Source organism: Phoca vitulina, unplaced genomic scaffold (assembly GCF_004348235.1).
Source record: "Phoca vitulina isolate PV1807 unplaced genomic scaffold, GSC_HSeal_1.0 scaffold15, whole genome shotgun sequence".
NCBI classification, from domain to species: domain Eukaryota; kingdom Metazoa; phylum Chordata; class Mammalia; order Carnivora; family Phocidae; genus Phoca; species Phoca vitulina.
In genome coordinates this window covers 33,548,317-33,576,157 of record NW_022589718.1, presented here as the reverse complement: position 1 = coordinate 33,576,157, position 27,841 = coordinate 33,548,317, and the positions used below count along the sequence as shown (strand labels likewise).

The following is a 27,841-nucleotide window of genomic DNA, read 5'->3' as shown; positions in this document are numbered from 1 at the left end:
GATTCAGATTACTCATTCATGGCTGGAATACAATAAAGGTGACTTTCTGTGCATCTGCCCCTCAGTAGTGATGCTGATTTGGATCATCTAGACAAGATGATGTCTAATTTCTGTACTGTGCAATTGCTATTGTTTCCTTTGTAGTTAGTAAGTCATCTGTGAAGAGACAAACATCCTGTTCTACATTAAAACTTCCTGCCAGTGTTAGCAGTCATTGATGGATCTTGACTAATCCAATCTTCCTATTGCATTAACTAAATGCTCATTTTCTAACTGTAGTACTTATTCACATTTACCAGTTGGTACTAGATATTCCGACGTAAGCAAGAGCCCTCCCTTTTCTCCTTTTTATTAATTTTTTGTTTATTTGTCTATTTATTAATTATATGGCCTAAGGATGTCTGCTTTTTTCTCTGAAGTTTATAAGCCACTACTCTACTTAATTATTTTGGTGCTTAAATTCTAGACTTGGCCAGTGGGCATTCCCAAAGCCGACTCCTATATCCTTGTGACATGTGCCCATCATTTTTTGTAAAGTATTCCTTTCTTTCTCACACAGCAAGAGGACCGAGGCTCTCTTTGTACATACCTCCCTCAACCCCCAATTTAGGCATCTCTTTGCCAAGCCCTGGTTCTTTTTTTTAATGTGTCTATATTTATTTTTTTAATTTAAATTCAATTAATTAACATATAATGTATTATTCGTTTCAGGGGTACAGGTCTGTGATTCATTAGTCTTATACCCAGTGCTCATTACAACACATACCCTCCCCAATGTCCATCACCCAGCCACCCCATCCCTCTACCCCACGTCCCCTCCAGCAACTCTCAGTTTGTTTCCTATGATTAAAAGTCTCTTATGGTTTGTCTCCCTCTCTGGTTTCATCTTGTTTCATTTTTTCCTCTCTTCCCTTATGATCCTCTGTTTTGTTTCTTAAATTCCACATATCAGTGAGATCATATGATAATTGTCTTTCTCTGATTGACTTATTTCGCTCAGCATAATACCCTCTAGTTCCATCCACGTCGTTGCTAATGGCAAGATTTCATTCTTTTGATGGCTGCGTAATATTCCATTGTATATATATACACCACCTCTTCTTTATCCATTCATCTGTCGATGGACATCTGAAGCCCTGGTTCTTTTCATGAGCAGTAGTATTGGAGACCAAGACGTGGGTACTCATTGCTGCTGTGGTGTCTTTGCCTCGGGTCTTTTCAGCGTACCAAGTTAGGAAACACATGCATGTACACACACACACATTCATATATACAATGACATAAACACGTACATTCAGGTATCTATGTATGTGAACTTGACATACATGTACCGGCGCACATATATTTGCATATCAGACACACACGTATTTTAGAAATCTCGAGTTCATAGTGATATTTCCAAATCTAATCGATTCCCACGGGGTTTTTTGCGGCCTTCCCCCACTCTGTATTTGTGTGACCTTCTTCCTTAGTGAGAATCCTAATTCCCAAGAATAACACATATATTCTTTTGTTTGATTCATAATAAATCTAAAATTATTTCAGTATTATTTCATCCAAAGTATTACAAAAATCAAACCTACTTGAAAAAAATTCAGAATGTTTGCAATTCCCCTAACCCTCCACCCAAGACTAAGAGTATATAGTCAAATACTGAGTTTCTAAGTTACTTGGATTAGTTCATTCTTTTTTCTTCCCTTCATTGTGCTTAGGGCATTCATTTGAAATGCAGTGGGGATCTATTTGTTTCAGTTTGTTTCAGTTTTAGGTCCTCTATCCCATCAATATTGACTTAATTTCATTTTTGAACATAGAGAATATCATTAACATGCTTCCAAGAGTCAAATCTGTATAAAATGATACCCCCAGAGAAGGGTCATGACCTCCCCTATCCCTTCCGACCTATTCCTTGTTCATTGCTCCCTTGCTATCCTTTCTGTGTCTTTTTTATGTAAAGGCAAGCATGTGTATATGCGTGTGTACATATTCCCGTTTTCCTTTTGCTTTTACATAGAAGGTAGCTTATACATATGCTCTTCTGCACTTAGCTTTTATTGATCAATAACATCCTTAAAATCACTCCATATCAGTTCAGAGATCTTCCTCATTTTTTTCAACAGCTGCATGGTAGTCCTAGTGTATATATGTATTTATTTACCCCATATTCTATGCTTGAATATTTAGATAGATATTCAATATTTTGCAATTACAAATAATACTGCAATGAATAATCTTGCACAAATGTATTAGAACAATTGATAGTGTATATTTAGGGTAGGAGGATTGATGAGTTGAAAAGCGAAAGCACGTAGCTTTCTGTTAGAAACCGCCAAATTCCTCTCTGTAAGGGTTGTACCATTTCTGCATCCCCAACAAGGATGTATGAGACTCTTTGTCTACAGCCCCAACAAAAGACTATATTGTCAAGCTTCTGAATCATTGCTAACTGATGGGTGATAACTGGTATCGTAGTTTTGCTGTATTTATCTTAGTAAGAGTGAAATGGAACATCTTTTTATATAATCATAAGCAACATTTGTCTTTTTGTGAATTGTCGTATCTTTTGCCCACTTATCTATAAGGTTTGTATATATTGGGAATATTTGGTTTTTACCTATAACACATGTTGCTAATATTTTCTCCTAGTATGCCATCTGTCTTTTGACTTTGCTTATGGCATTTTGCCTGACAATTAAAGAAACAGAAACTTCGATGTTGTCTAAGTTATCTGTCTTCTCTTTTGTTACACTGGGATTTTAGTCATAGTTATAAGCCTTTATTAATACCCAGGTTATACAGGAATTATGTTTTCTTCTAGCATGTGTATCATACCATTTTATTACACTTAGACTTCTGATCATTTTGGTGTTTATTCTTTGGGTAGTGCAAAAACTGGATCTAATTTTATCTTTTTCAAAATGGCTGTCTATCACACGGGAAAACTCTCAGATGTAGATGCCTCTCTGGGGGATGGGGAGGTTAGCAGCATCCATATTTTATAGGTTCATATTAGTTACAATATCAAAGAGTGAAGTGGTGGTGTTAATTTTGTCCAATGTTATAATAGCATTATTTATATTATTTCTAAAAGTCCTCTTTTGAAGACACATATTGGAGTATTTTGGGGTGCCATGATATGATGTCAGGGATTTGCTTGGATAAAACTCCAGGTATTCATATATTACTTACAAAGTTAAGAAGTTCAAAAATAAAAGCAATAAAAATAAAAGAAAAAGAATGAAGAAAAGGTTGTCTAGTTGTCCTAACATCATTTATTAAAAAAGACCACCTTTGGAGGGGATTAAGAGTATACATCATGATGAGCACCGGGTGTTGTAAGGAACTGTTGAATCACTATACTGTACACCTGAAACTAATATTACACTGTATGTTAATGAACTGGAATCTAAATAAAAACTTAAAAAGAAATAAAGTGCTATGCAAATGTAAAAAAAGTGCCCCCAGAAAGAACTATATAGGCATATTTACTGTGCTCACATATTGCTAGACGTTTCTGATATTTTCATACTTAGAAAAAGCTTTTATAGGTAGCAATTGTTGCAAAAGCAAAAAAGAACATTGGTGACTGTGGTAGGTTAAAAAAATGCTTCCCTCCAAATATGTTCACTTCTTAATTCTTGAAGCCTCTGAATATTACTTTATATGGCAAAGAGTCAATTTTACCTTCTATGGTGTACATGGTGATAAGTTAAAGATCTTGGGAGGAGAAGCTTATCCTGGAAAACTCGGGTGGGCCCTAAAGGCAGTCACAGGTATCTTTATAAGAGATGGGCAGAGGGAGTTTTGAGAGAGATGCTCAGAAAAGGAGGAGGGACAGTGAAGATGGAGGCAGACACTTGAGCAATGGGGTCTCAAATCAAAGAACGCCTGCAACCAGCAAGCCTGGGAGAGGCAAGGAATAGAATCCTCTCTAGGGTCTCAGGAGGGAGTGCAGCTCTGCTGAAACCTTGGCTTTAGACTTCGGGCCTCCCCAACTGTGAGAGAATAGGGTTGTGTTGTTTTAAGGCACCGAGTTTGTTATAATCGACCCAAGAAACTCATACAGTTACTTTATTTCTTTACTTCTTTAGTATTTCTGTATCTGTAAGGACTATTTTAAACTAATTTGCATATTGTCTAACGCACGTGTATGTTACAGACTATGAGAATACAGTAGTTTGACAGTAATGAGGACAAGTTGCTCATGCATGTAATATACCTCTTCTCAAAGTAGGGAAATGGCTTCTTCCTCCTAAGCACCTAAAACCAATATATTACCGAGTAGGAGGTGAGTGGATTTTCCAGTTCAGAGTTAGATATATATATATATATCCTATTCAGCTTCAGTTAAAAAAAAGTACATCAGCAATTTTAGAGACTACTTGAAACTGTTTTGGAATCTTCACAGTTGTGATGGAGAATATCCATGTTTTATTAGTTTTCAATTGAGGCAAAAAACACATAACACGAGCTCTAGCCTCTTAAATTAAGTGTACAACAAGTATTAACCATAAGCCTGGTGTTGTACAGTAAGTGTTCAGAACTTGTTCATCTGGTGTAACTGAAACTCTAAACCCCGTGAACAGGAACTCCCTGTTCTTCTTCTCCCCAGCCCTTGACCAACATCATCTGACTTTCTGTTTCTATGAGTTTGACTACTTTAGGTATCTCATGTAAGTGTAATCATGCCGTATTTGTCCTTCTGCGACTGGCTTATCACTTAGCATAAAGTCCTCAACGTTCATCTGTGTTTGGAGAACATAACAGGACTTTCTTCTCTTTTATGGCTTAATGATATTCCATTCTATGTATAAACCTCCTTTTCTTTATCCACTCGTCTGTGGATGGACATTTAGGTAATGTCCACATGTTGGCTATTGTGAATAATGCTGCAATTAACAAGGGAATGCAAATCTCTCTTTGAGATCTTGATTTCAAATCATTTGGATAAATAACTGGATGTGGGATTGCTGGATCATACTTTATTCTGTTTTTTATGTAATGGTTATCCCACCTGTTGTGAGGTGATATCTCATTATGGTTTTGATTGACATTTCCTAGATGAGGAGTAATGTTGAGCATCTTTTTTTCATATGCCTGTTGGCCATTTGTATGTCTTCTTTGAAGAAATGTCTATTGGAGTCTTTTGCCCATTTTAAGTCAGGTTATTTGGTTTTTTGCTATTGAGTTGTAGGGGTTCCTATGTAGTTTGGATATTAACCCCTTATTGGATATATGGCTTGCAAATATTTTCTCCCATTCTGTAGGTTGCCTTTTCACCCTGTTGAGTATTTTCTTTGCTGCACAGAAGCTTTTAAGTTTGATGTAGTCTCACTTGTCTATTTTTGCTTTTGTTACTTGTGCTTTGGTGCCATATCCCAGAGTCATTGCCAATCCCAACATTATGAAGTTTCCCCCTCTATTTTCTTCTAGGAGTTTTATAATTTTAGGTCTTACATTTAGTTCTTTCATCGACTTTGAATTGAATTGATTTTTGTCTATAATGTAAGATAAAGGTCCAATATCATTGCTTGCAAGTGAATATCCAGTTTTCCCAGAACCATTTATTGAAGAGACTACCCCTTCCCCATTGTGCCTTGGCACCCTTATTCAAAATCACTTTGCCTGTACAAGGTTTTCTTTCTGGGCTATCTATTATGTTCCATTAGTCCATATGTCTCTTATGTCACTACTACATTGTTTTCTTTCTTTTTTTTTTAAGATTTTATTTATTTATTTGACAGAGAGGGAGAGAGAGCTAGTGTGCACAAGCAGGGGGAGAGGCAGGCAGAGGGAGACGGAGAAGCAGGCCCCCAGCAGAGCAAGGAGTCCAACAAGGGGCTCGATCCCAGGACCCTGGGATTATGACCTGAGCCGAAGGCAGACGCTTACCCGACTGAGCCACCCAGGTGCCTCACTACTACACTGTTTTGATTACTGTAGCTTTCTACTATGCTTTGAAATCAGGAAGTATGAAGCTTCCAGCTTTATTCATCTTTCTCAAGATTGTTTTGGTTATTTGGGGTCCTTTGTGATTCCATATGAATTTTAGGATTGCTCTACCTATTTCTGTAACAAATTCTGTTTGGATTTTGCACTTAATCTGTGAATCACTTTGGGTAGTATGGGCAGTTTAACAATATTATATCTTCCAATCTATGAACATGAGATGTCATTACATTTATTTGTAGCTTCTTTAAATTATTTCACCACTTGGTTAAGTTTATTCCTAAGTATTTTATTCTCCTTGATTCTATTGTAAATTAGAGGATGTCAATTGGAATTTAGGCCTCTTAAATTTGCTAAAACTTGTTTTCTGACCTAACATGGGATCGATCCTGGATGATGTCCATATGCACTCAAGAAGAATGTGTATTCTGCTACTGTTGGGTAGAATGTTCTAGATAAGTCTGTTAGGCCCATTTGCTCTACAGTGTTGTTCAACTCCTCTGTTTCCTTATTAATCTGCTGTCTGGTTGTTCTATCCTGTATAGAAAGTAGAATATTGAATCCCCCTACTGTTATTGTGATGTTATCTATTTCTCTCTTCAGGTCTGTCAATATTTGCTTCATATATTTGGGTGCTCTGATGTTGTATGCATATATATTCTTGGTGAATTGACCCACTTATCATTATATAATGTCCTTTGTTTCTTTTGACAGTTTTGACTTAAAGTCTATTTTGATTGATATTTTTATGGCCATCCCTCCTTTCTCTCGGTTATCATATGCATGGAATATCTTTTTTCATGCTTTACTTTTAGCGTATGTGTGTCTGTAAATCTAAAGCAATTCTCTTGTAGACTACATATGTTTGGACCTTATTTATTATTCATTCAGTCACTCTATATCTTTTGACTGGGGAATTTAATCCATTTATCTTTAAAGTTATTATTGGTAGGGAAGGACTTATTATTGCCATTTTGAATTGTCTTCTATCTGTTGTGTAGCTTTTTTTGTCTCTTCCTCTTGTCTTCCTTTCTATTTTGTTCATTTTTTTTTTTTACATGGTTTGATTCCTTTCTTATTTTCTTTTGTATACCTTCTAAAGGTATTTTCTTTGAAGTTATGATGGGTCTTACATAAAACATCTCATACTTAATCTATTTTAAGCTGATAACAACTTAACCACAATTGCAAATAAATACTCTAAAGTTACTTTTCCCCTTTATACACTTTATGTTATTGGTGTTACAACTTACACCTTTTAACATTATGTATCCGTTAACACACTTTTATAGTTTATATAGTTTTTTGTATACCTTTGTCTTTTAACTTCTATGCCAGAATTAAAAGTGATTTACATACATTACAGTTTTACAGCCTGTATTTGTCTATATATTTACCTTTACCAGTGAGCTTTATACTTTCATGGGCTTTTTTGTTGCCATTTAAAGTCCTTTCATTTCAAATTTGAAGGGCTCCCTTTAGCATTTCTTGTAAGGTAAGTCTAATGGTGATAATATCACTCAGCTTTTGTTTATCTGGGAAATTTTTTTAAATTTCTCCTTCATTTTTGAAGGATACTTTTAGCAGATACAGTATTCTTGGTTGGTAGTTTCCTTTGTTCAGTAATTTGAATATATCACCCCAGTCTCTTGAGGTGAGGGAGTGTTCCACCTCCAGACCCTTAAGCACAACTTCAAGTCTGTTTTGCACATAAAGTAATAGTTTCAGGTTCCAGGGATTAGGTTCTGGATATCTTTGGGGGCCATTATTTAGCCTGTCACAACCTATATATGTAACTGACATTTCCAAACATTCAACTATTCTTACATAAAGCTTTCGTCAAACAATCTGAAGATGGAGATTTACTAATGTTACATTCCAAAATGCATTTAAAAATTTTAAATCGTCGGGGCGCCTGGGTGGCTCAGATGGTTAAGCGTCTGCCTTCGGCTCAGGTCATGATCCCAGGGTCCTGGGATCGAGCCCCACATCGGGCTCCTGGCTCAGCGGGGAGCCTGCTTCTCCCTCTCCCTCTGCCTCTCTCCCTGCTCATGCTCTCTCTCTCTCTCTGTATCTCTGTGTCTCAAATGAATAAATAAAATTAAAAAAAAAAATTTAAATCGTCAATATATTTAAGTTATGATATATCTGATATTATCATATTGGCCTGAATCCCTCTTTCACTAAAGTACTCTCTTATCACCATGCAATATATGAACTTAACAGAACAAAGAACTTTGAATATGACATTAGAAAAATTAAATTCTTCTTATCTATAAAAATGAGTATTCTGTTAATGCTATGTCAACAAAATGCATTAATAACCCCTCTGATCATGAAGTCACTGATTGTGTCCATAACAGGATGAAATAGCAGATTCCGTAAGAAGTCTTTGTTTTGCTACTTTTGTGTTTTTTTTTCCTACTTCTTAAGCAATTCATGGAAGTACTTAACCTCCTCTCTGAATCTGAACTTTAAAATTTGATGATATTTCTATAAACAATTGTCTTACTGATTTAAAAGCAATATATGTCCATTGTAGAGAAAAATAAAGTTAAAACCAGAAAATCAGATTATTTACTGCTTACCCTCCCAGTTTTTTTTCCATAGTAATTATAATTCATTCCAAAAGTTATGATTATCTATACTGCTTTACAAACTTTATTTTTGGCCAATATACTATGAATATTTTAATGTTCTATAATTTTATCAACATATTTTTTTAAGATTATGGCACATTCTATCATTTGAAGGTATCACAATATATTTTACCAATTCTCTACTACTTTCATTCAATGGTAGGAAGGATAATGGCCCCTCCAAAGATGTTTGTGTCTAATCTCCAGAACCTGTAAATATGTTATCTTGTTCAATGAGACTTGGAAAATGTGATTAAATTAATAATTTGAGATTTGGAGGTTACCCTGTGTTGACAGGATGTAATATATTATATAATATAATCGCAAGTCCTAATAAATGAAAGGAAGATGCAGAGGAATCAGAGTCAGATCCAGAGAGAGATCTGAGATGCTACGGTGCTGGCTTTGAAGATGGAAGGGGACCACGAGCCAAGGAATGCAGGTGGCCTCTAGAAGCTGGAAGAAATAAAAATACAGATTCTCCCCTGGAGCCTCCAGATGGAGCACAATCCTGCCAATACCTTGATTTCAGCCTATTTCCATAAACCCAGTAACACCCATTTCAGAATTCTGATATCCAGAACTGTAAAACAAACATACACACACACACACACACAACCCAAACAATAAATTTGGGTTTTTTTTTAATTCACTAAATTTGCTGTAATTTGTTCCATCAGCAGTAGGAAGGTAATGCAGCACTCTTACAAACAGCATCGTAATAATGATCATTTCAGATAAATCTTTGTAAGGAATGTATTGTCAAAGTGGTATCTGGAAAGTCTGAACCAAAATAAAAATGCATTGAGAACAGTTAGAGGGCTTATTCTCTGTTTCCCAATACCATGTATTATCATTTAATTTTTCTGATAATTTGACAGTAAAAACAGTATCATTTTAATTAATTTTCTTAGTTTAGTAGTATGGATGGACATATACTTACAATCTATCAATCATTTGTATTCTTCAATGAAATATGTTTTTATATTTTTTTCTATTTTTCTACTGCAAAATGTATCCTTTTGTTGTTGAATTAACTCTGCCTTTATTAAAATTAGGACCTCTTGTCATGTAAGTGGTAAATATGTTTCTCGGTTTTGTGTATTTTTAATTTTTTTAAAGTAATACTTCATTGAATAAAATTTAATTTATATTATATCAAATCCAAATATACTTTCCTTCATGATATCTTATATTTCTTAGTTACTTCTTGCCCCATGATAAAGGAAATCTTAATCTATTTTTCTTCTAACTTCTACAAATTAGTTTATTCTTAAATTTTAAATTTTCAATTCATCTGAAAGTCTTTCGGTAAAAATGTGAATAGGGACATAATTTTATATTACTTATAACTACTTATATATACTTAATTCTCTTTTTACTATCTCTATTCTAGTCCATTTGATATATATTTTTTTATTCCTGTGCCCTATAGTATTAATTACTGTAGGTTCTCCATTCCCTCTATTTCTTAACCTGATGCATCCTGGAAATCAGCTCAACTACTGACTCTACCATTCTTGGATTCCTATCTGTTTAGTCTGATGTGGATGGCACTTTGCTAACGTATCTTTCCCATGTCAGTGTTTGAGGAAAATCAATCTGTCTTGTTCTACTCTGGATCCCTAAGGATTAGAACAGTAATTGACACATAGCATAACCCACTATTTTTTGCTGAATGAGTGGATTCATTAAAAGACAAATCAGACAAAAGATTAGCCTGAAAAATTATATCTGCATATTTGAAAACAAAAACACAGAAATATAATAAATACAGTAAGTTTTAAATTCCATACTTGCTATTCAATTTTCAAAGCAGGCAAAAACACTAAGATAGCTGCTCTTGAATAAAGACTAAAGTTTAGCAAGTGAATTATAGGTTGTAAGCATCTCAGAACTAGAAGTTCATTACCAGCCTTGTCTGAATACCTTCATTCTCAGGCAAATCAGTACATTCCAAGGCAGACCAAGTACTCTTTAGAAAACTCTTGACTTTTGGAAAGTTCTTTACAGAGTCAAAAACTATTGCCCTATAAATTGGAGTCCAACCAAAATCTCTCTCTGAATCACAAAAAGCAAAGCAAGTTTTCCTCTACCAGATATGTAGAGGAATTTGAATGAAATCATCATGTTCTTATTTGTAAATATTTGTTTCTAAAGTTGCTGTATTTCTGGAAGTTAGAAAAGAGAAGAGAAATTAGATCTTTGAATTCTAATCGAGTCTAAAACCTACTCTTGGTGCTTACTTTGAAACATCTACTCTAGTCAAGACGTAGAGCATTAAGAATATTGTGGTAAGTAGGGTATGTGCAGGGCCAAACACCTTTAGGAAGCGTGATACGGGGCATTAAAATCGTGGTCCAGCTTCATGGAAGACACCACAATCATAATCGAAACCATCATCACCACGGTCAGCTGCAGAAGCATGTTCATAAACAGGTGCGTAGTCTTAATAGGTACCAGCCCTTTATAACTGTTTTAAAATATCAACTCATTTTATCCAAGTAACAGCCTTAGGGAGTTGGCATTAGTTAAGTCCCTTTTACGGATGATGAGGGACTGAGGCAGACAGGTTAAACTTGTCCAAGGCAAGAAAGTAGAAAGGGGCAGATACCACATGAAATAAACTGGGGAAGTTTGACCCCAGAACCAGTGCTCAGTTCTACACTTGCTTGTTTCTCTACCTCAAGTCCTCATGATTTACATAGTTGGTTTTGTTGTTGTTGTTTTATATGAGTGAGGTGTTTTTGTTTGTTTAACACTCATTTGAGGATTACTAGTCTGGCTGAAATATTGCATAAGGAGATGCTTTCTGTGTATTTTTTTTTTAAAGATTTTATTTATTTATTTGAGACAGAGAGAATGAGAGAGAGAGAGAGAGCACATGAGATGGGGGAGGGTCAGAGGGAGAAGCAGGCTCCCTGCCGAGCAGGGAGCCCGATGCGGGACTCGATCCAGGGACTCCAGGATCATGACCTGAGCCGAAGGCAGTCGCTTAACCAACTGAGCCACCCAGGCGCCCGCTTTCTGTGTATTAAACCAGAAGTTAGGAAGTCTATATGGTATTCTAACATAAGTTCTACAGAGGACTGACATTATTTTTGAATCTCCAAGAGTAATCAATAATCTTGCTTCAATACTAATTTGTCTGATCTTCAAAATTCTTGTAAGCAGAAGATTACAGCAATCTGATTTGATTGTCAATCTCCTGGCAGTTGACGTACTGCTGTGATTTCTGTCATTCAATGAAACCTGGTTTTGTTTTACCATGAATTCCTGCTTTCTTTTCCCTTCTCATTCCCATCCATGACTGTTTTCTCTTTCGTTTAGTTCCAAGAAATAAACATCTGAACTATAAGCAGATTTAGAGTTACATACATAGGAAGTTGAGAGCAAAACCAATATGTCTATTTTATCTGAGCTTATTGCCTGCTTTTGTTTTAGGCAAACAGAGATTAATTTTTATGTGTGCATTCAATACCAAAGAATTCATTATCTAGTAACCTCAGTTCTTGATGCATTAAGTTCAAGTCACAGTATTAAACTTTGAAAATAAAATACATTCACTCTGAAAATCAAGGGTACCAGATCCTAGACCTTCACTATAATTGTCAAAACCCAAACACAGTCCCTGTCTAATTAATATACAGGGGCATGTATTTGTGAATAAGACTGTCTCTTGCTCAGTCCTCCAGAGAGTTACTCAAGAAGCCAAGTCACTTAGCAAAATTAGTGGTTTGAATTGTTTGAGATCTAATTTTCTAACCAGTTTCCATATTTCATTGTCCTCTATGAATCTGCTCTGCAGAAGTAAAATGCATACCCTGCTTCTTGCTCACTCAGCCAAATGAAAGCGATGGAACACATAATAATACCTTGCCAAGGGGCTCTCAGGTAAGGAAGTCTGACTCACAGATCAGAAAATGATCTCCTCATTACATAGCAGAAAGTGGTAGAGCAGTGAACTATTGCCAGTGTGGATTGGGCCTGAACGGAGATGCCAAACCAAAAAAAGTTGTAGTAAGAGTGTAAGAATATCCTTTAAGGGAAGCAATGGGCTAGGCCACACTCTCATTGTCACAACACTTTGGAGTCAACAAAAGACCATGGACTTGAAAGGGCTGAAAAGCTTTTCAGAAACCAAGTTAATGAGGAGGGACAGAGTGATACTTAAAAATATATCAATGGGTCACAAAATCTTTGAGAAATTCCCTCTATTCTCTCTCTACGGGGATGTCCACTTCTCAAATGGGATATGACACAATGGTTTGATGGATGACATCAGCTGAAGATGGAGGAGCTACACTTCGGTCACCTTCCTCTAGTGAAGGCTGATGGTACTGAGAGTTTTATGTCCAAAACACGGGTTGCATGAGAATGGAGATTATTCCTATATGTATTTATAGTATTTATGAATTTATATTATTTATTATTTATATGCAAACTTATTTATGAGAAGTCAGTTTTGCATGCTAGACAGATGATTACTGAAATGAAATCGTCATCTTTCACTCTGCTTGACCTTCACATTTCTGCCTATAGACTAGGAGATGTTGCCCATGTTGAGATGTGTGCATGTGTTTAAGAGAAAGAAGACAGTGAAGAGACAGAGACAGAGAAACTGAGATAAAGAATGAAGTAATCCTCAGATCCTGACGACTACAGGAGGAAAAAGCGGAGGCTTGGGCCATTGGTTTTATGTTTTAGTTCACACATCCAGTAAACAGGCTTCTTTTCCTTTTTATAAAGGAAATGATACAGGAGTGCTTAATTTGGTGGAACCAAGCATGTGAACTATGGAGACAAAAACAGACTATAAATGACTAAAATTGGCCAATGGGTGCTTTCTTCCCATTCTCTTACACATTCTTTTCCAAACTTACCTTAGCTCATTTCCAAGTAAGTTGTATTGCCTGCAAATTCATCTCTCAGCCACCTCTATTCTATATTTCCTTATTTTACGCTGTTTCCCCTTCACCTTATCTATTCCTCGGATATCCCTATAAGGCAGCATCCCATAGGATAATCTCTACTTGCTCTAAACCGGTATGTAAATCTTTGAATGTATCAGTTGGCACCAATGGTACCTAGTAGTTTATGGTACATATCTTCCCTCTGTTTTCATGAACCATTTGCTGACAGGGAAAGAGTCTGAATTCCTTCGGTAGCTTCAGAAGGCCTTGTATAAAGAATTTTAGTTATTTGAAATATAAAAACAATTTGAGCACTTGCTTTTATTCCAATCAAAATGGTATTCTTCCCATTCCAAAAATGCATTATTAATTTTACAGTTAACTTCCAATGGGACAGAGTAAAGGTAAAAGTACCAAATTAAGCATATGATCTCTGATTTCTCTTCTAAACTCCCACACACACTACTCCTTCAGAGCTTTAGTAGAATTCTGTGATATATTAAAGTCTGCTGTCTAAATGTCAAATAAGTATCTTGACAATTGGTTTCTAATAGATGTATACAATCATCTCATGTCATTTATTAGACTCATGATTTCTTACATACTTCTATATCTAAAGTTAGCAATTTGGATGTAGCCTAACTATAGAGAATCTGTAGATTTTAAGGACATCTGTGGTAGCTTAAAATAATGCACAGTGAAAACATATTTTGTCCAGTGTGGGCTGAGATAAAACTAAAAAGAAAATGTCAGTTTTATCACATTAAAATATATCCTTGCAATCATTTTCTTAGGGATCTCTGAAACTAACCTGCAATAATCCAAAGCATTTTCAGATAGTTCAATCATATTCCAAATGATGAATATCATTTATAAACTTTCAAGGATCAATTCATGCTATATAGCTAATGTAGTGGAAATTGATGAACTGTCTGCTAAGGGCTTAAAGAATTTAATTTAATGGATAATGGTAATTTTTCAAAACTAACTTGTAAAATAAAATTACACTGGGAAATACGAGGAAAGTGATATAATTCCTTTGTTTTTTTAGGTTATGATTTTTAAAATTTGCTATTAATTCATCTCCATTAGTCACTGACACTGATGAAGCTCTAAATTGATACTTCAGATTTAGGGACTGTTTTTTAAATAATCTCAGTTCTTAACTGAGTGGGTCATCAACTCCTTTCTCCTCTTAATAACTACGCCTGGAGAGGTTCTCAGTCTCACACATGCTTTGTCATATTTCTTATTTTATGGCCAATCTTTCCCAAATTTTAAATGCCAGTGTATTTTAGATAAGCATAAATATTTCCAATAAATATTTCCTTTTCCTCAGAATTTTGCTATGCACTCTGTCCAAGGGTACAGGCCCTCCACTCTGCAAAATAGGAAATTCTTGCTCTATTACTTAATAGAAATGTATACCATTTTTCTCTTTTCTTTACATAGAAATCAGCAACTTTAATTAATAAAATAATAAATATAATCGGTGAGCAATATTTTGTTCAAGATTATTTGTCTGTAGCTGATGAATTATTTAAAAATTTAGCAATATGATATATTTTCTGATATTGAAGTTGGAGAAAAGTTGTCTTCTACCTAGAAAGTTGTCCAAGTTGACCAAGTGTTGTCTTAGATTAGGGTCTTAAGTTGTAATTACACCACTGCAGTAGGAACTGGCCCTGGGTAAATAAGAAATGTCATTAACCTTTTTGATGGAGTTATGAGAGTAAAAAGCAAAGTCACTCTCACCAGCCATATTAACTACTAAGATTTGTAACTCTAAACCCATCTTATTCCAGGAAAAGTCTATATAAATTATGATCACTGAATTTACTTAGAATGACAAAATAAAGCAACATGAAAAATATTACAAAATTGCATAGTATCAAGAAGCATGAAATAAATGCAAGAGGTTGTAGGGGCCATAAATGCTATGGTGGCTAATGAAATTGAAAGTCTACTATTGGCTGGGATTATCAAATACAGTGTAAAATAAGCTATCTTCTTTTTGTGGGCATTGCATCACTGAATAAATGATCTGAATTGGGAATTTATTTGGAACTGAATTCAGTCCTAAACATTTGTTCTCTGTGATATTAAGCAATAAGGGACTGAAACTTGAGCACCAAACTCTTTTACTTCCAGACTATGTTTGAGTTACTTTTTAAAAAATATTAAAGGTTAGCGATCCTGGGAGTTTGCACTTTATGAGTTAAATGTACATTTTAAGCATAAATCAGGTTTACAGAAAGCTGTTAAATATTACTTATGATTTTTTGTTAACAGAAGTCAATAAAAACCATTCACCAAGATTTCTTAGGAAGTTCACATCACTTCTGTGAGGCAGGGAAAGAAAGATGATATCATACCCAATGTTGAATTAAAAAATTTAAAAGGTAAGGGCACCCAAAGAGTTTTGGTGATTGTCCTAGAATTAGCTGCAGAGTCTACATTTATACCTGGCCCTGTTTTCTACTCTCTCCTCTGTTCTACTAGAGCAGCCTCTGCTCAGATTAGAAGAGCAAACAAAATGCAAGCATTACACTTAATGGTAACTGAATTTTTGATAAAACTTGACAGTCAGATTAAAACACAGATTAAGTCCAGACGCGGTTGGCTTCAGATCTTCTGCTATGTGTCCTGTATTCATGGTAAAGGTCAAAGTTCTTTTGACTCACTTATTTATTTCTTCATCTATAACATTGCCTCCCTGAACTCTAGACCCCTATTTATTCGACATGCAGCAGTGTGAACATATACTCTCAAGACGAGAAGCAATCCTAGAGTGACTTACATGGTGAAGACATCCAGTGAATCTCCAGCGGTTCTTGCCATCTCAAAGTAGGTTTGCAGAATGTTGACAGTTCCAGAGAGTGCTTCATGGCCACAACCACAGAACAGGGCTACCCCAGCGTAGAGCAGGATGGTGGCAATCAGAGAGGCATAGGGAATGCCTCCCAGGCATTTAATACAGCACTCAAAACACCCTGCAGAAGACCAACAGAAGACAGTTAGGATTTAATATTTTTTCATCTATATTAATATTAATATTACGTTAATATGTTTTCGTTCTTAGAAAAAGTCAGCATTATGGGAAGGCGTATTTGCATTTATAGATGACGTCAGATCAACACACACATCCAGTCTGCCCTGCAGGGTATAAAAATCAAGTTTCTTAATTATAAACCCATCCTCTACAAGTAAGAGAATATTTAATTCCACTGAAGGCTTCCTCTTCTACTCCCAAACCAATAGAAACCCTTCCTTCCCGACCCAGACTTCCCATAATAATCTTCATCGTGTATATCATTCTATCTTGACTTTATTGCTGTCAAATTTCATCTGCTTAAGTTTTTATTTCAATGACATTTATTCTATGGAACTCCCTTTAGCTGTATTTTCAAAACAGTGGGTCAAAACCTGTTCATTGCGAACCCAGTTTAGTGAACTTTGCTCAGCAGTTTTTAGAAGGGAAAGAGAACAGATTAGGCAATATCTGAGTGCACTGCATGCAGTAAAGCAAATTATTTTAGAAGCTTTTGAGTTCAGATATTAATTTATGTTATCTTTGTAGTGACTCAAATGTGAAATCTACTTCTTGCTGTGGTGCGTGATTAAAAAAAAATGAGAAAGATACTGAAAAATGAGAAACCAGGACAGGTAAAATCCTCACTCTACCACTGTGTTTTTTGGCAAGTTTATTCTTTTCATTTCATCATTTGTAAAAGGGTGACAGTAAGAATTCCCCTCAAGTCGTTCTTGTGAGCATTAATCACACTTCTGGGTATTTCCCCAAAGAATATGAAAACACCAATTCAAAAAGATATATGCACCCCTGTGCTTATAGCAGCATTATCTACAATAGCCAAATTATGGAAACAGCCCAAGTGTCCATCAATAGATGAATGGATAAAGAAGATGTGGTATATATATACAATGGAATATTACTCAGCCATAAAAAGACTGAAATCTTGACATTTGCAACATGAACAGAGCTAGAGAGTATAACACTAAGTGAAATAAGTCAGTCAGAGAAAGACAAATGCCATATGATTTCACTCATATGTGGAATTTAAGACACAAAGCGAACAAAGGGAAAAAAAGAGACAAACCAAAAAACAGACTCTTTAGAATAGGTGGTTACCAGAGGGGAGGGGGTAGGTATGGGTGAAGTAGTGATGGGGATGAGAGTGCACTTGTCATGATGAGCACTGAGTAATGTACAGAATTGTTCAATCTCTATATTGTACACCCAAAACTAATAAAACACTATATGTTAACTACACTGGAATTTAAATTACATTACATTACATTTACATTATATTACGTTACATTTACATTACATTACATTACATTAAAAAGTGAGTTAAATAGTGCGTGCCATGGAGTAACCACTCAATAAACGTCAGGGCCACCATTACTAGATACACCTGTAACTATAAGATTAACTCTGATTGTATTGTAATATGGTTTTCAAAAATACTTTGATGACAGGAATCGCTTTTGCTTTTTAAAGTTTTGTCACATTAGTCTTTTGAAAGATAGCTTGGTTGTTAATATTAAAGGTAAGTATCAGAACTTGCTAGATATCTTCTAAGAGCTTAAGTGTGTATGTTTTGCAATAAGACATATTAATGAGGTACTCTACCAGCTGCTGGTAAGAAAGGAAGCCTAAGTAAGGGGCTACCAGGCTCAGAGCACTCCTAAGATGATCTCAGTTTCCCCTCCATCCACTTGTGTGTGTTCCCCCCATCTCCCCCATATATATCCTACTCCAGAGATTTCCTCCTACTTTTCTCCTTTTGAAAATTCTTGATCAAATCTCCTTTTGTAATGCTGAAGCCTCTCAAAACCTCTCTACATAACTGGTTCTTCCTTTCTGCAGAAACAAATAAGTGAGATTGGAAAATGGATGGTTATTTATTGTACTCAAGTAATTCATGGGAAGATCTGTGTGCCCTTTATCTAGAATGCCTATATGTTTATAGTAACATACAATGCATGCGATCATTGTAAAGTTGTGTGTGAATTAATTTTATGTTTAGAGAGTGGTCTAGCCTGCTAATTTTAATACTGATCATTGGAACTGGCCTTCTTGAGAGAATTATGGCTCACCTCATCTGCCCCAGAGGCAAAAAAAGAAATCTGAACATGTCCTCACTTCCATAGCAATCGTTAGTCCAGGAAATCATTTCCTGAACATTCCTTCCCCGATAGACACACACACAATGTGGGGAAGAAGAAAAGGTTAGAACAGCTTGACACTTCATATGATAGGAAGAGATTTCACTAGCAGATGGATGAGACCAGAGTGTATAGTCTCTGAATGTCATTGAACACAGTTTCGAGTGGAGATTAACAGGATAGCAGAAAAATCTTTGAATTATTCTTTGTTTCTCCATGTTGTAAAAATTTCACCTTATTGTTTATTTAAAAATAAAGAATAAGAAACAAAATTAGTACCAACCCAAACAGGAGTTACCCTTATTTTGGTGAGTGCCCCCAAACAGCCCTATAATTTCAAATCCAATTCCTTTGTGATTTCTCTCCCCTACTATTCTTGAAGAATTCGACACAGGTGTGTGGGATTTCTTCTGCAGGCATTGAGGAGTCAAAACCAGATTAATGTAGTCAACAAAACCCTTCAGAATAGAAGTTTAAATATAAAGAAAAGAGTCCGAACACTAACTTCATAGATAGGGATTACCTTTCCTGGGTCTTATCAAAGCTCATAACAAAACAAACATAAAATCAGAATGAGGCCCAGGAACAATGAAGTGGTAAGCCTATACAGATGATCATCAAAATGCTACCGAAGATTTTTGCTTAATTCTGCTAATCTGAATTCTATCAGAGTCAGTTTCTACTTATTTCACATTTTCTCGATTGTGGTTTAGATGGACCAATACTAAGACCCCCATGCAAGCAAGCCTAGTTACCTAGACTCCATATATCTCAGGAGAGGGGTGGTGGTGGTGGTGATTATGTCACAGTTTAGGATTAGTTACAGTAGTGCCTTTTAAATTTAGAAAAACATGAGATAAATTTCAATACTGCGTAAGCCCAAATTGACAACCCTGAGTTAACAGGCATTTCTGAATGAGTTTAAGATCTCCAAATTAAATGGCAATATTTCTTTTACTCCCTATTTAAATGCTGCCATTTAAATCCCTCAGAATTATATTAACCCTATTGATGAATACAAATTTCTCTAGCCCTCCCTCACTGCCAAGTCAGGCTAGACTCCTTCAGTTGGAGTCCTGATCCTCTGCAAGGCTTTCACTCAAAATAAGAAACTTGAAGAATCTTATCATGCACATTTTGCACTTGTAATGGGCTAGATCCTAATTACCCCCACTCTTCCACAGGGCCTGAGTTGCCTATTAGATTTAAAAGAAGACTCTCAGAACTCCCATCTGGGGAAGCAGCGCATCATTTCAGCCTTCTCTCCAGCTGCCAGAATCCCACATAGTCGCTGGCAGGGGAGTTCTTTCCACCCACAGTGAGAAACAGCCTTGGCAGAGCAGAAGAATCACCATGGCAACCGTGCTCTGGGGCCCAGGACATGCTCCCAACAATCATCCTTTAAGGCTGAGGATTCGGCTGCCACCCACCACCACGTTTTTACTGCCCCTCAAAATGAGAAACCACTCCATTTAGTGATTACCGGTGAAAGCATCGTACGTGGAGTGTTGGCACTGGAGAAAATACATTTCTTGAGAAAATCTCTATAAAAACAATAAAGACTACTTTGCCCAGGAAACACTTTCAAGACTAGATATGAGGAGAATAGGCCACTGATTGTCAAGTAGAGCTGGTAGTTCAAATACCGAACATGGAATTTACATGCTATCCAGTGGACGCTACCCATATACACAGTGAAGCACTTCTCATACATACCCAGTTCCTGGTTGTATTTTCTCAAATGAATGAATACTATGCCTTTACTTTCAAAGGAAAAAAAAAAGTAACAAGGAATTACAACACTTCCTTTTCAACACACTCTGAAACATTAGCATTTGTCCAATATTTAGTGGGGCTATACACTGACTTGTCCTAATATAAAAATTAAAAAAAAAACAACCCAGAAGTTCTTGACATACTCCAAATTTTTTAGAAAGAGGAGATACATGATTAATTTACTCCCATTTAAACATCATGAAGTAAACACAAGCCTTTGCCTTTGCTCATTTCACAAAGTGCACCAAGGTAAGTCAAGGGGAAAGAATGTAAACCAACAAGAAAAAGAGCCTGGAATATAAGCAACTGAGGAGAGAGGTTAGCAACACAGTGGTGGATTCTGGAAAAGAGATTGACAAATGACACTGACAATTAAATCATTGATAAATATTTCCTAGCACCATTTATCAATGAGTTGATGCTTTCTCTACTGAGCTGTAATGACATCTTGGTCATCTCCAAATACCCTGAGAGGTCTGGGTGTATTTGGGGGATGTCTATTCTGGTCCATCAGTGTCTTGGTCTGTCTCTGGGCCAATGTCACCCTGCCTTACAATGTGTTTGTTCATCTTCCTCATGTGTATCATGCTATTAATGTCTCTTCTACATGACCATGTAAATTTCAGGAACAGTTTGTCTGATTCCACAATTTAACTAATTGGGATTCTGACTGGTATTTATATACTGATTATGTACCTAGAAATTTTGCCAAATTCTTTTGATGATCTTCTGAATTATTTTGATTCTGTGCATTACTCTGTATTTTTTTGATAATCATATCATCTGTGAAAATTTTGAGCTTTCTTTTCATTATTTGTACCTTGCATTTATCTTTCTATTGGCTTATTCTGTCAGGTAAAATGCAATGAGAAGAGTAGAAACAATGAGAAAAGGACACCTTTTCTTGTTCCTGATAATGAAGAAAACATTTGGCATGTTTTACCATAAAGTGTGATGTTTGCTGTTGATTTATTGGTTAAAGAGGTCTCTTTAATTTTGGATTCTATAACATGCTTTTCCTCATCTGTTGAAATAATTTTGTTTCCTTTTATCTGCCATTTCAATAAGTTTTTCTAACTTAAACTAGCATTCCTGACAAAAATCCAACTGAGTCATACTGTATTTTTCATACATTGCTGAATTCGTCATGCTAACATTTTGTTCAATACTTTTGCATTTATCAATTCATTCCACAAATAGTTCCTGAGTCCTCACCAAGTGCCAGGCAGTATGCTAATTGCCGGGGCTGTGGAAGCAAGTAAGTAAACAAAAAACTCTGCTCTCTTTCTAGAGGTGGGAGACAGACAATAAGCAAGATGCAGAAGTAATAATATATGTGAGATTGTGAAAAGTGCAGACAGAAAAAACCAAAACAGGGAAGAAGCATAGGGAATATTGGAATAATGATTTCAGTTTTTTCAGGAAAGGAATAACCAACATGACATTTTAAAAAAAGATCTGAAGGAGAGAAAGGAGCCATCCAGGGAGGTCTGTGGGAGAAGAAGGTTTCAAACAGGAAAAGTAAATGCTAATGTCCTGAGGCAGGTGTATGACTAGAGTATCTGCGGAAAATTTAAGAAGCCACTGGTGGTAAAACAGATTGATGTTGAAATAAAGGAATATAAAATATGGCTAAAATTGTAGTGGTGAGGCTAGGGATATCTATGTTAATGAATGTTAATGAATGTGACCGACATCTAATTTTTGCTTTCTTGTTTTGGAAGTAAATTTATACTAGCCTTGTAAAGTGACCTCCTTTTTCCATACCCTACAACTTTGGGGCTGTTTGCGTCAGCTTTAGCTGCACCATAAATATTTGGTAGAACTAGTTAGGAAAACCATTCAGGCCACTTACATACTTTGTGGGAAGAATTTTAACTACTGATCTAATTTGCTAATGGTTATAGAACTAATCAAGGTTTCTATTTCTTTGTAAGTCTGTTTACTAAGTTCAATTTTTATAGGCATTTGTGAACTTAAAATTAGATTTAAAATTTATGATCAAGTTGTATGTAATTTTGTTTTATAGTATTTTTAATTTATTCATCATCTGCTCATAATTCCTTTTGTTTTCTCTGATGATTTCAATGTCCTTCCTTCTTTCACTTCTGCACCCCTTCACTCCTCCATTCCCCCCACCACCTCCCCACCTTTGTCTCTCTTCCTGTTTCTCTCTTTCTTTCTCTATTCTTAAAGTGCATCAGTCAGGATGCCTATGTTTTATGTTCCATGTTTCTACAAAAAAAATTTTTTTTTCAATAATTTAAAACATCACATTTTATTTTTCCATTCAGTCTATAATATTTCCAACCCAGGTTAGTAGTGGGGCTCTCTGGCCACTATAGCCCACTCAGAAACTCAGGCTGAAAAAGGAGACATCATCTACAACATTGCCAGTCATAACCTCAGAATAAGAAACATCAGGAAAGTCTCACTTTGACAGTTAAATACTCTGAGCTGCAAGTGATAGGTGCCATTTTTACTCTCAGTCCAATGGCTAAATAGAGTCAACATGGCTCCCTCTCAACCACAAAGAACACAAAGTACAATTCTACTATGTTTCCACGAGACAGAGGGCCCTAAATACTCAGCAAATAGTACTAATAACTATCATGATAAAATGCCATATTTTTATATTATTTTTCAATATTATTTCAATATTATTTTCAATATTATTTTTCTTATATTTCAATATTATTATTCTTTTTTTCAATATTATTATTCAATATTTTTCAATATTATTTTTCAATATTATTGAAAATTTTCAATATTATTATTCTTCTCAAATGACCCATTGTGCATGATTATTTCTTGTTTCATTAATTTGTTTTGAAATTATTTCTTTAATTTTACTTTACTGTGGTATATTTTACTATACGTTTCATAATGTCTTGAGATGGTTGCTGAGCTCATTAATTTTTAGTCTTTCTTTTCTAATAAAAATATTTAGGGATATAAAGTCCCTTCCAATTTTACTTGAGTGAATTTCACAAGTTCTAATATGTGATCTTTTCATTATTATATATGTATTCATTCATATATATGTAAGACTTTTCTAAAGCCTACTGTGATTTTTTGATACAAAATTTATTTATATATTTGCTTTCTCTGAGTTTTTGTTTTAATTCCCAAATATGTGAGATTTTTCTACTTTTTAGTTTATTATTTGTTTGTGTCTTAATTGCATCATTGTTAGAAAACATGAGCTGCAGGATAGCAATCTTTTAGAATTCATGGTGACTTCCTTTAAAATAAATCTTAAACTTGGGTTTTTCCAGTCTCTCTATGGTAGCAGAAATTGAGGTCATAAACACGTAAGAGAGCTGGCTTGTGGGATCAAACTGGGAGGGGACTTCCCCCTCCCAACCCACACAAGGTAAAAGGTAAATTTCTTTTCTAGCCTACATTTGTCATTATTGTTGTTATGTTTATTATTTGTTTTGTTTCATTTTGTTTTTTTGGTTCACCCTTCCACTAGTGCCTTTTAGCATCCTGGTTTTTATAGTATGTATTCCAAGTTGACTCCATGCCTTGGGTAAAACTCAGGCTCTGTGTCCTAACCTCTGCTACCAGGCAACCACATATACAGCCAAGGAGACCAGGAATATGAAAATGACCCCAGAGACTTCCTGGTAGCTTCAAAGCTATCTTGCTTATCCCTCTAAGCTACTTTTACTTTTTTTTTTTTTTGGCCTCTGAGGATTCTGCTTACTCTCTTGCCAGAATACCAATGCATACAAATATGGATAAATATATTTTGATTGCATCTATATTTTAAATACGTCTATTTTAAATACATGCACATATTAATTCCATCATTTTAATTGTTTTGCAACAGCAAAGCTTTTATGTCATTTAGTCTACCATACTGCTGGTATGCAACTTGGAAGATCAGATAAGGAAGTCCAATATCCACATCCAAATATGAGGTCCACCATGAAAAACAGAGAAAATGAAGATTAGCAAATTATCAGACACTCTAAAACAGTTTCCTAGGATTGAAGAACAGGAATCTCCAGATTGATAGGACTTTCCTTTCTGGCATGGCTCCCTTTGTCGAGTCCTTACATCCCCACAACCTACTGCCTGCCCCACAGCCGTGCCAATACCAAAGAGTAGAGAGGCTGAGGCCGGGTTGTACGGCCGAGAGAACTCTCCTAGTTACAGCTACTGGGATTATGGCCAATAAGGGTCTTAGACAAGTTATCAACACTCAAGGGAAATGTGAAGTTATCACACTGCTAAGTTAAAGCAGATGACTTCTCACGGGACTGGTACTGAAAACGTGTAACAATTCAATTTAGCCTTAGGATCCTTAAGTGTCTGTGGAGATGTTAGTGGCATGGAGCCAATCTGACTTTCTCCTATCCTATTATGCAAGGAAATATGTCCCTTGGACAGAAATAGTACAGTCACCATTACATCATGACTTGACTGTACTAAATTTATTTCACAAATTCACCCCTTTTTTCCTATGGCTTGTTAGCAGCATGGGCACTGAATCACTCTATCAATATACAGTGAATGTTTTTTGAGCACCTAATAGTTTTGTACACTGAGTGTGCAGGAGTGACCAAAAAAATGTGGTCTCTACTCTTTTTGAGCCTCCATACGAGTGAGAAATAAAATTAGAAATTTCTAGCACCTTTTCAGAAACTTTTCCAAAATTTTCTTTCTAAGTATCTAGTATTGTGATATCATGAGTGTCCAATCAGAGCAGTCAGGATCACAGCCTGGCTTATCTATCTTATCTAATAACATAAAAGCTCAAAATTGTACTTCTCGAGAATGCTTTACACTGTAAAGTTTAAAGCAGACTTTAGTGAACCCTTTAATTAATGACATGATCATCTATATTTTTAAAGCATTCTAGAATATAGCCCATATAATCCCCAAATATTATTAAAATTTTAATTGACACTTTATTTAAATATATTCCTGGCCTAAACAAAGTACAGAGTTAAGATAAACATTTGAATACTTCAGGACAAATTATCAGGACAGCAAACCAAAATGCCAGGTTTTGAAGTTAAATATTTTAGCCATTGACACATACCTGTACTTAAATCAGTTCCCAGTTTTAAAAAGAACATCTTGAAAGAGGAAAAGAATATGCAGATTTTGGAGATTTTCTTTTTCCCCTCCTAATTTTGTGGCTGGGTACCAAAACCACCAGGGCTTTTGTCAAAAATAGAGATCTCAGGATCCCCTCCCTTGAAAACTTTGTTTTGATCAAGTGCTTCAGTTGATTCTGATGTACAGACGTAGCAACGCATAGAAGCCATGAAGAATTGTATAAAATCATTACATGCCTAACATGTTTTAAGATGAGTTGATAGTGGCATGGATACACATGTAATACAGGGATTAAGAAGGATTTACTCTAAGAATTTTGAACAGATTATTAAACAAAGGATGCAGTTTATAACTAAATGACATCAATAAGCATTTTTTGAGCCGTTCCAATGCATCAGGAATAGTGCCAAGACTTAAAGGTATTGACTGTGTGATCCCCACAGCAACCCGATGAGGGAGGTATGATTACATACAGGCAATTTTACAACTGATTTTTGAGGGTCAATACTGAAAAACATATGAAAGCCGATGTAGTGTGGACTTTCCAGAAGAATGACACTTTTCTTTCCAAAATTTTTTATTATGGGAATTTTTATAATATGAACATTTATGATTCAGATCTTTTAAAAAAACTATATCGCTGATTACAGAACATTCTGTACTGGTCAACATGATTTAGCAAGAGTGTTTTGATTAATTAAACGTATTTCCCCAAGCAGAAAAGTTAATTGCTTCAATAATGATTAGAGCCATACTCTCTCACTGTGATAAATAAGCCCGGAGGGTGAGAGAGCAATCAGGTGGAGACGGATTTCTCCTGTGCCATCAGAGCAATCCCCGGAGGGAAAAGAAGAGAGCATCAGACTGCTCTGAGTTCCAGGCACCTGTGAGGTTTTTGTAGAATCTTGTTCAGGTGATGTTTGGAGATCCAGTGAAAGCCCTCATCTCCCCCTACAATGAATCGACCAATTACCATAAATACCGACATGGCTGGTTTCCCAACTTTCAATCGTGTTCCAAATGTTGCTTGTTTGTTTGTTCTTTGGGTTATCAACTGGTGTCTTATGAGCCATCCCCAAAATGCATTAGCCTAAAACAACAACGTATTATAATTTCTCACATTTTTCATGGGGTTATTGGACTCAAATGGACAGTTTTCATTTGAGATCATTTAAGCAATTGCAGCCAAAATGTGGCTGGCTCTGGAAGTCGCCTGAAGGCTTGAGTGAGCTGATGTCCAAGTCGGCTTCTCTGCTTGCATATATGGTGCCCCCGCCAGCATGCCTGGAACAGCCAAGGACTCCCTAGGAATATCTCATTTCGAGTGGCCTCTCTAGGTGGTGGTTAGGGCCGTCTCACAGCATGGTGAGGACATAACGGATGGCTTCTATCAAAGCAGTAGCTCCAAGAGAGAGAAAGCAGGTTTCCAATCTTCTCAAAGGCCGAGCCCAGAAATGGCAGAGCATCATTTTTGCCACATTTTCCTCTCAAAGTAATCACCAACAGCTCAGATTCTTGGAGGTTGAGAAGTGGATTCCAACTCTGGAGGGAAGGAGTGGTAAAGAGCCTGTAGCCATCTTTAATTGGCCACAAGATTATCCAGTTTCAAACTGAACTCCTTACCCCAAGGACTGCTTTGTTTTCCTCCAGGACACTCATCAGCACCCAACCTATTGTTTATCTCAGTTGTTGACTTTGTTTATTGACTCTCCACACCAAAATGTGAAAACTGTAATTTCAAAGATTTCAGGGTTTTGTTCATTTTTATATGCCCCATTCCTACAATAATACCTGCCTCATGGTGGGTGTTCAATTAATATTTGCTGAATAAATGAATTAATTAGAAAAATCTGTCCCAACGAACAACTACTAGGGCAAGTCAAAAAAGAGGTCATTTGCCTCACACTTTCCACCATGTCTACCCTGCAGCAAATGTAAGAATCATGAAAATTTTCTACTTTGGGACCAATTTGGGGAATGGATATTGGTTACAACACTATTTTTACTTTTTTTTTTTTTTTTTTTGGTCTCATAGCTCTTGTTTTTATCAGCTTATTTTTCTTTCTATGTAACACGTAAAGAATATTTACGAAGGTTTGCTGGGGAGATAATTCAAAAGCCTTCCTGTAATGAATTATCTTAATTTTGTAGAAGAAAAAACTGGGATTAGGATACTCATCATACAACAGCATATAGGTCCATACCTGGCAATGCTTGCCCTTAAGCTAGTATGTCTGTCTCTAAAATTCTGTTCTGATAATTACATCATACTGAGGATTATCAATATGATTCTCCATC

The 27,841-nt window shown here is 35.8% G+C and overlaps 1 protein-coding gene across 2 annotated transcripts in view; it reads right to left on the bottom strand.

Annotated features, from left to right (window-relative positions):
• The window catches only part of GPM6A (glycoprotein M6A), a 323,887-nt gene that overhangs the window by 30,134 nt on the left and 265,912 nt on the right, over positions 1-27,841 (bottom strand). For both annotated transcript variants that reach the window (XM_032413712.1, XM_032413711.1), the window contains exon 2: positions 16,302-16,494. In XM_032413712.1, the coding sequence (XP_032269603.1) occupies positions 16,302-16,494 (193 nt within the window). The remainder of the gene's footprint in view (positions 1-16,301; positions 16,495-27,841) is intronic.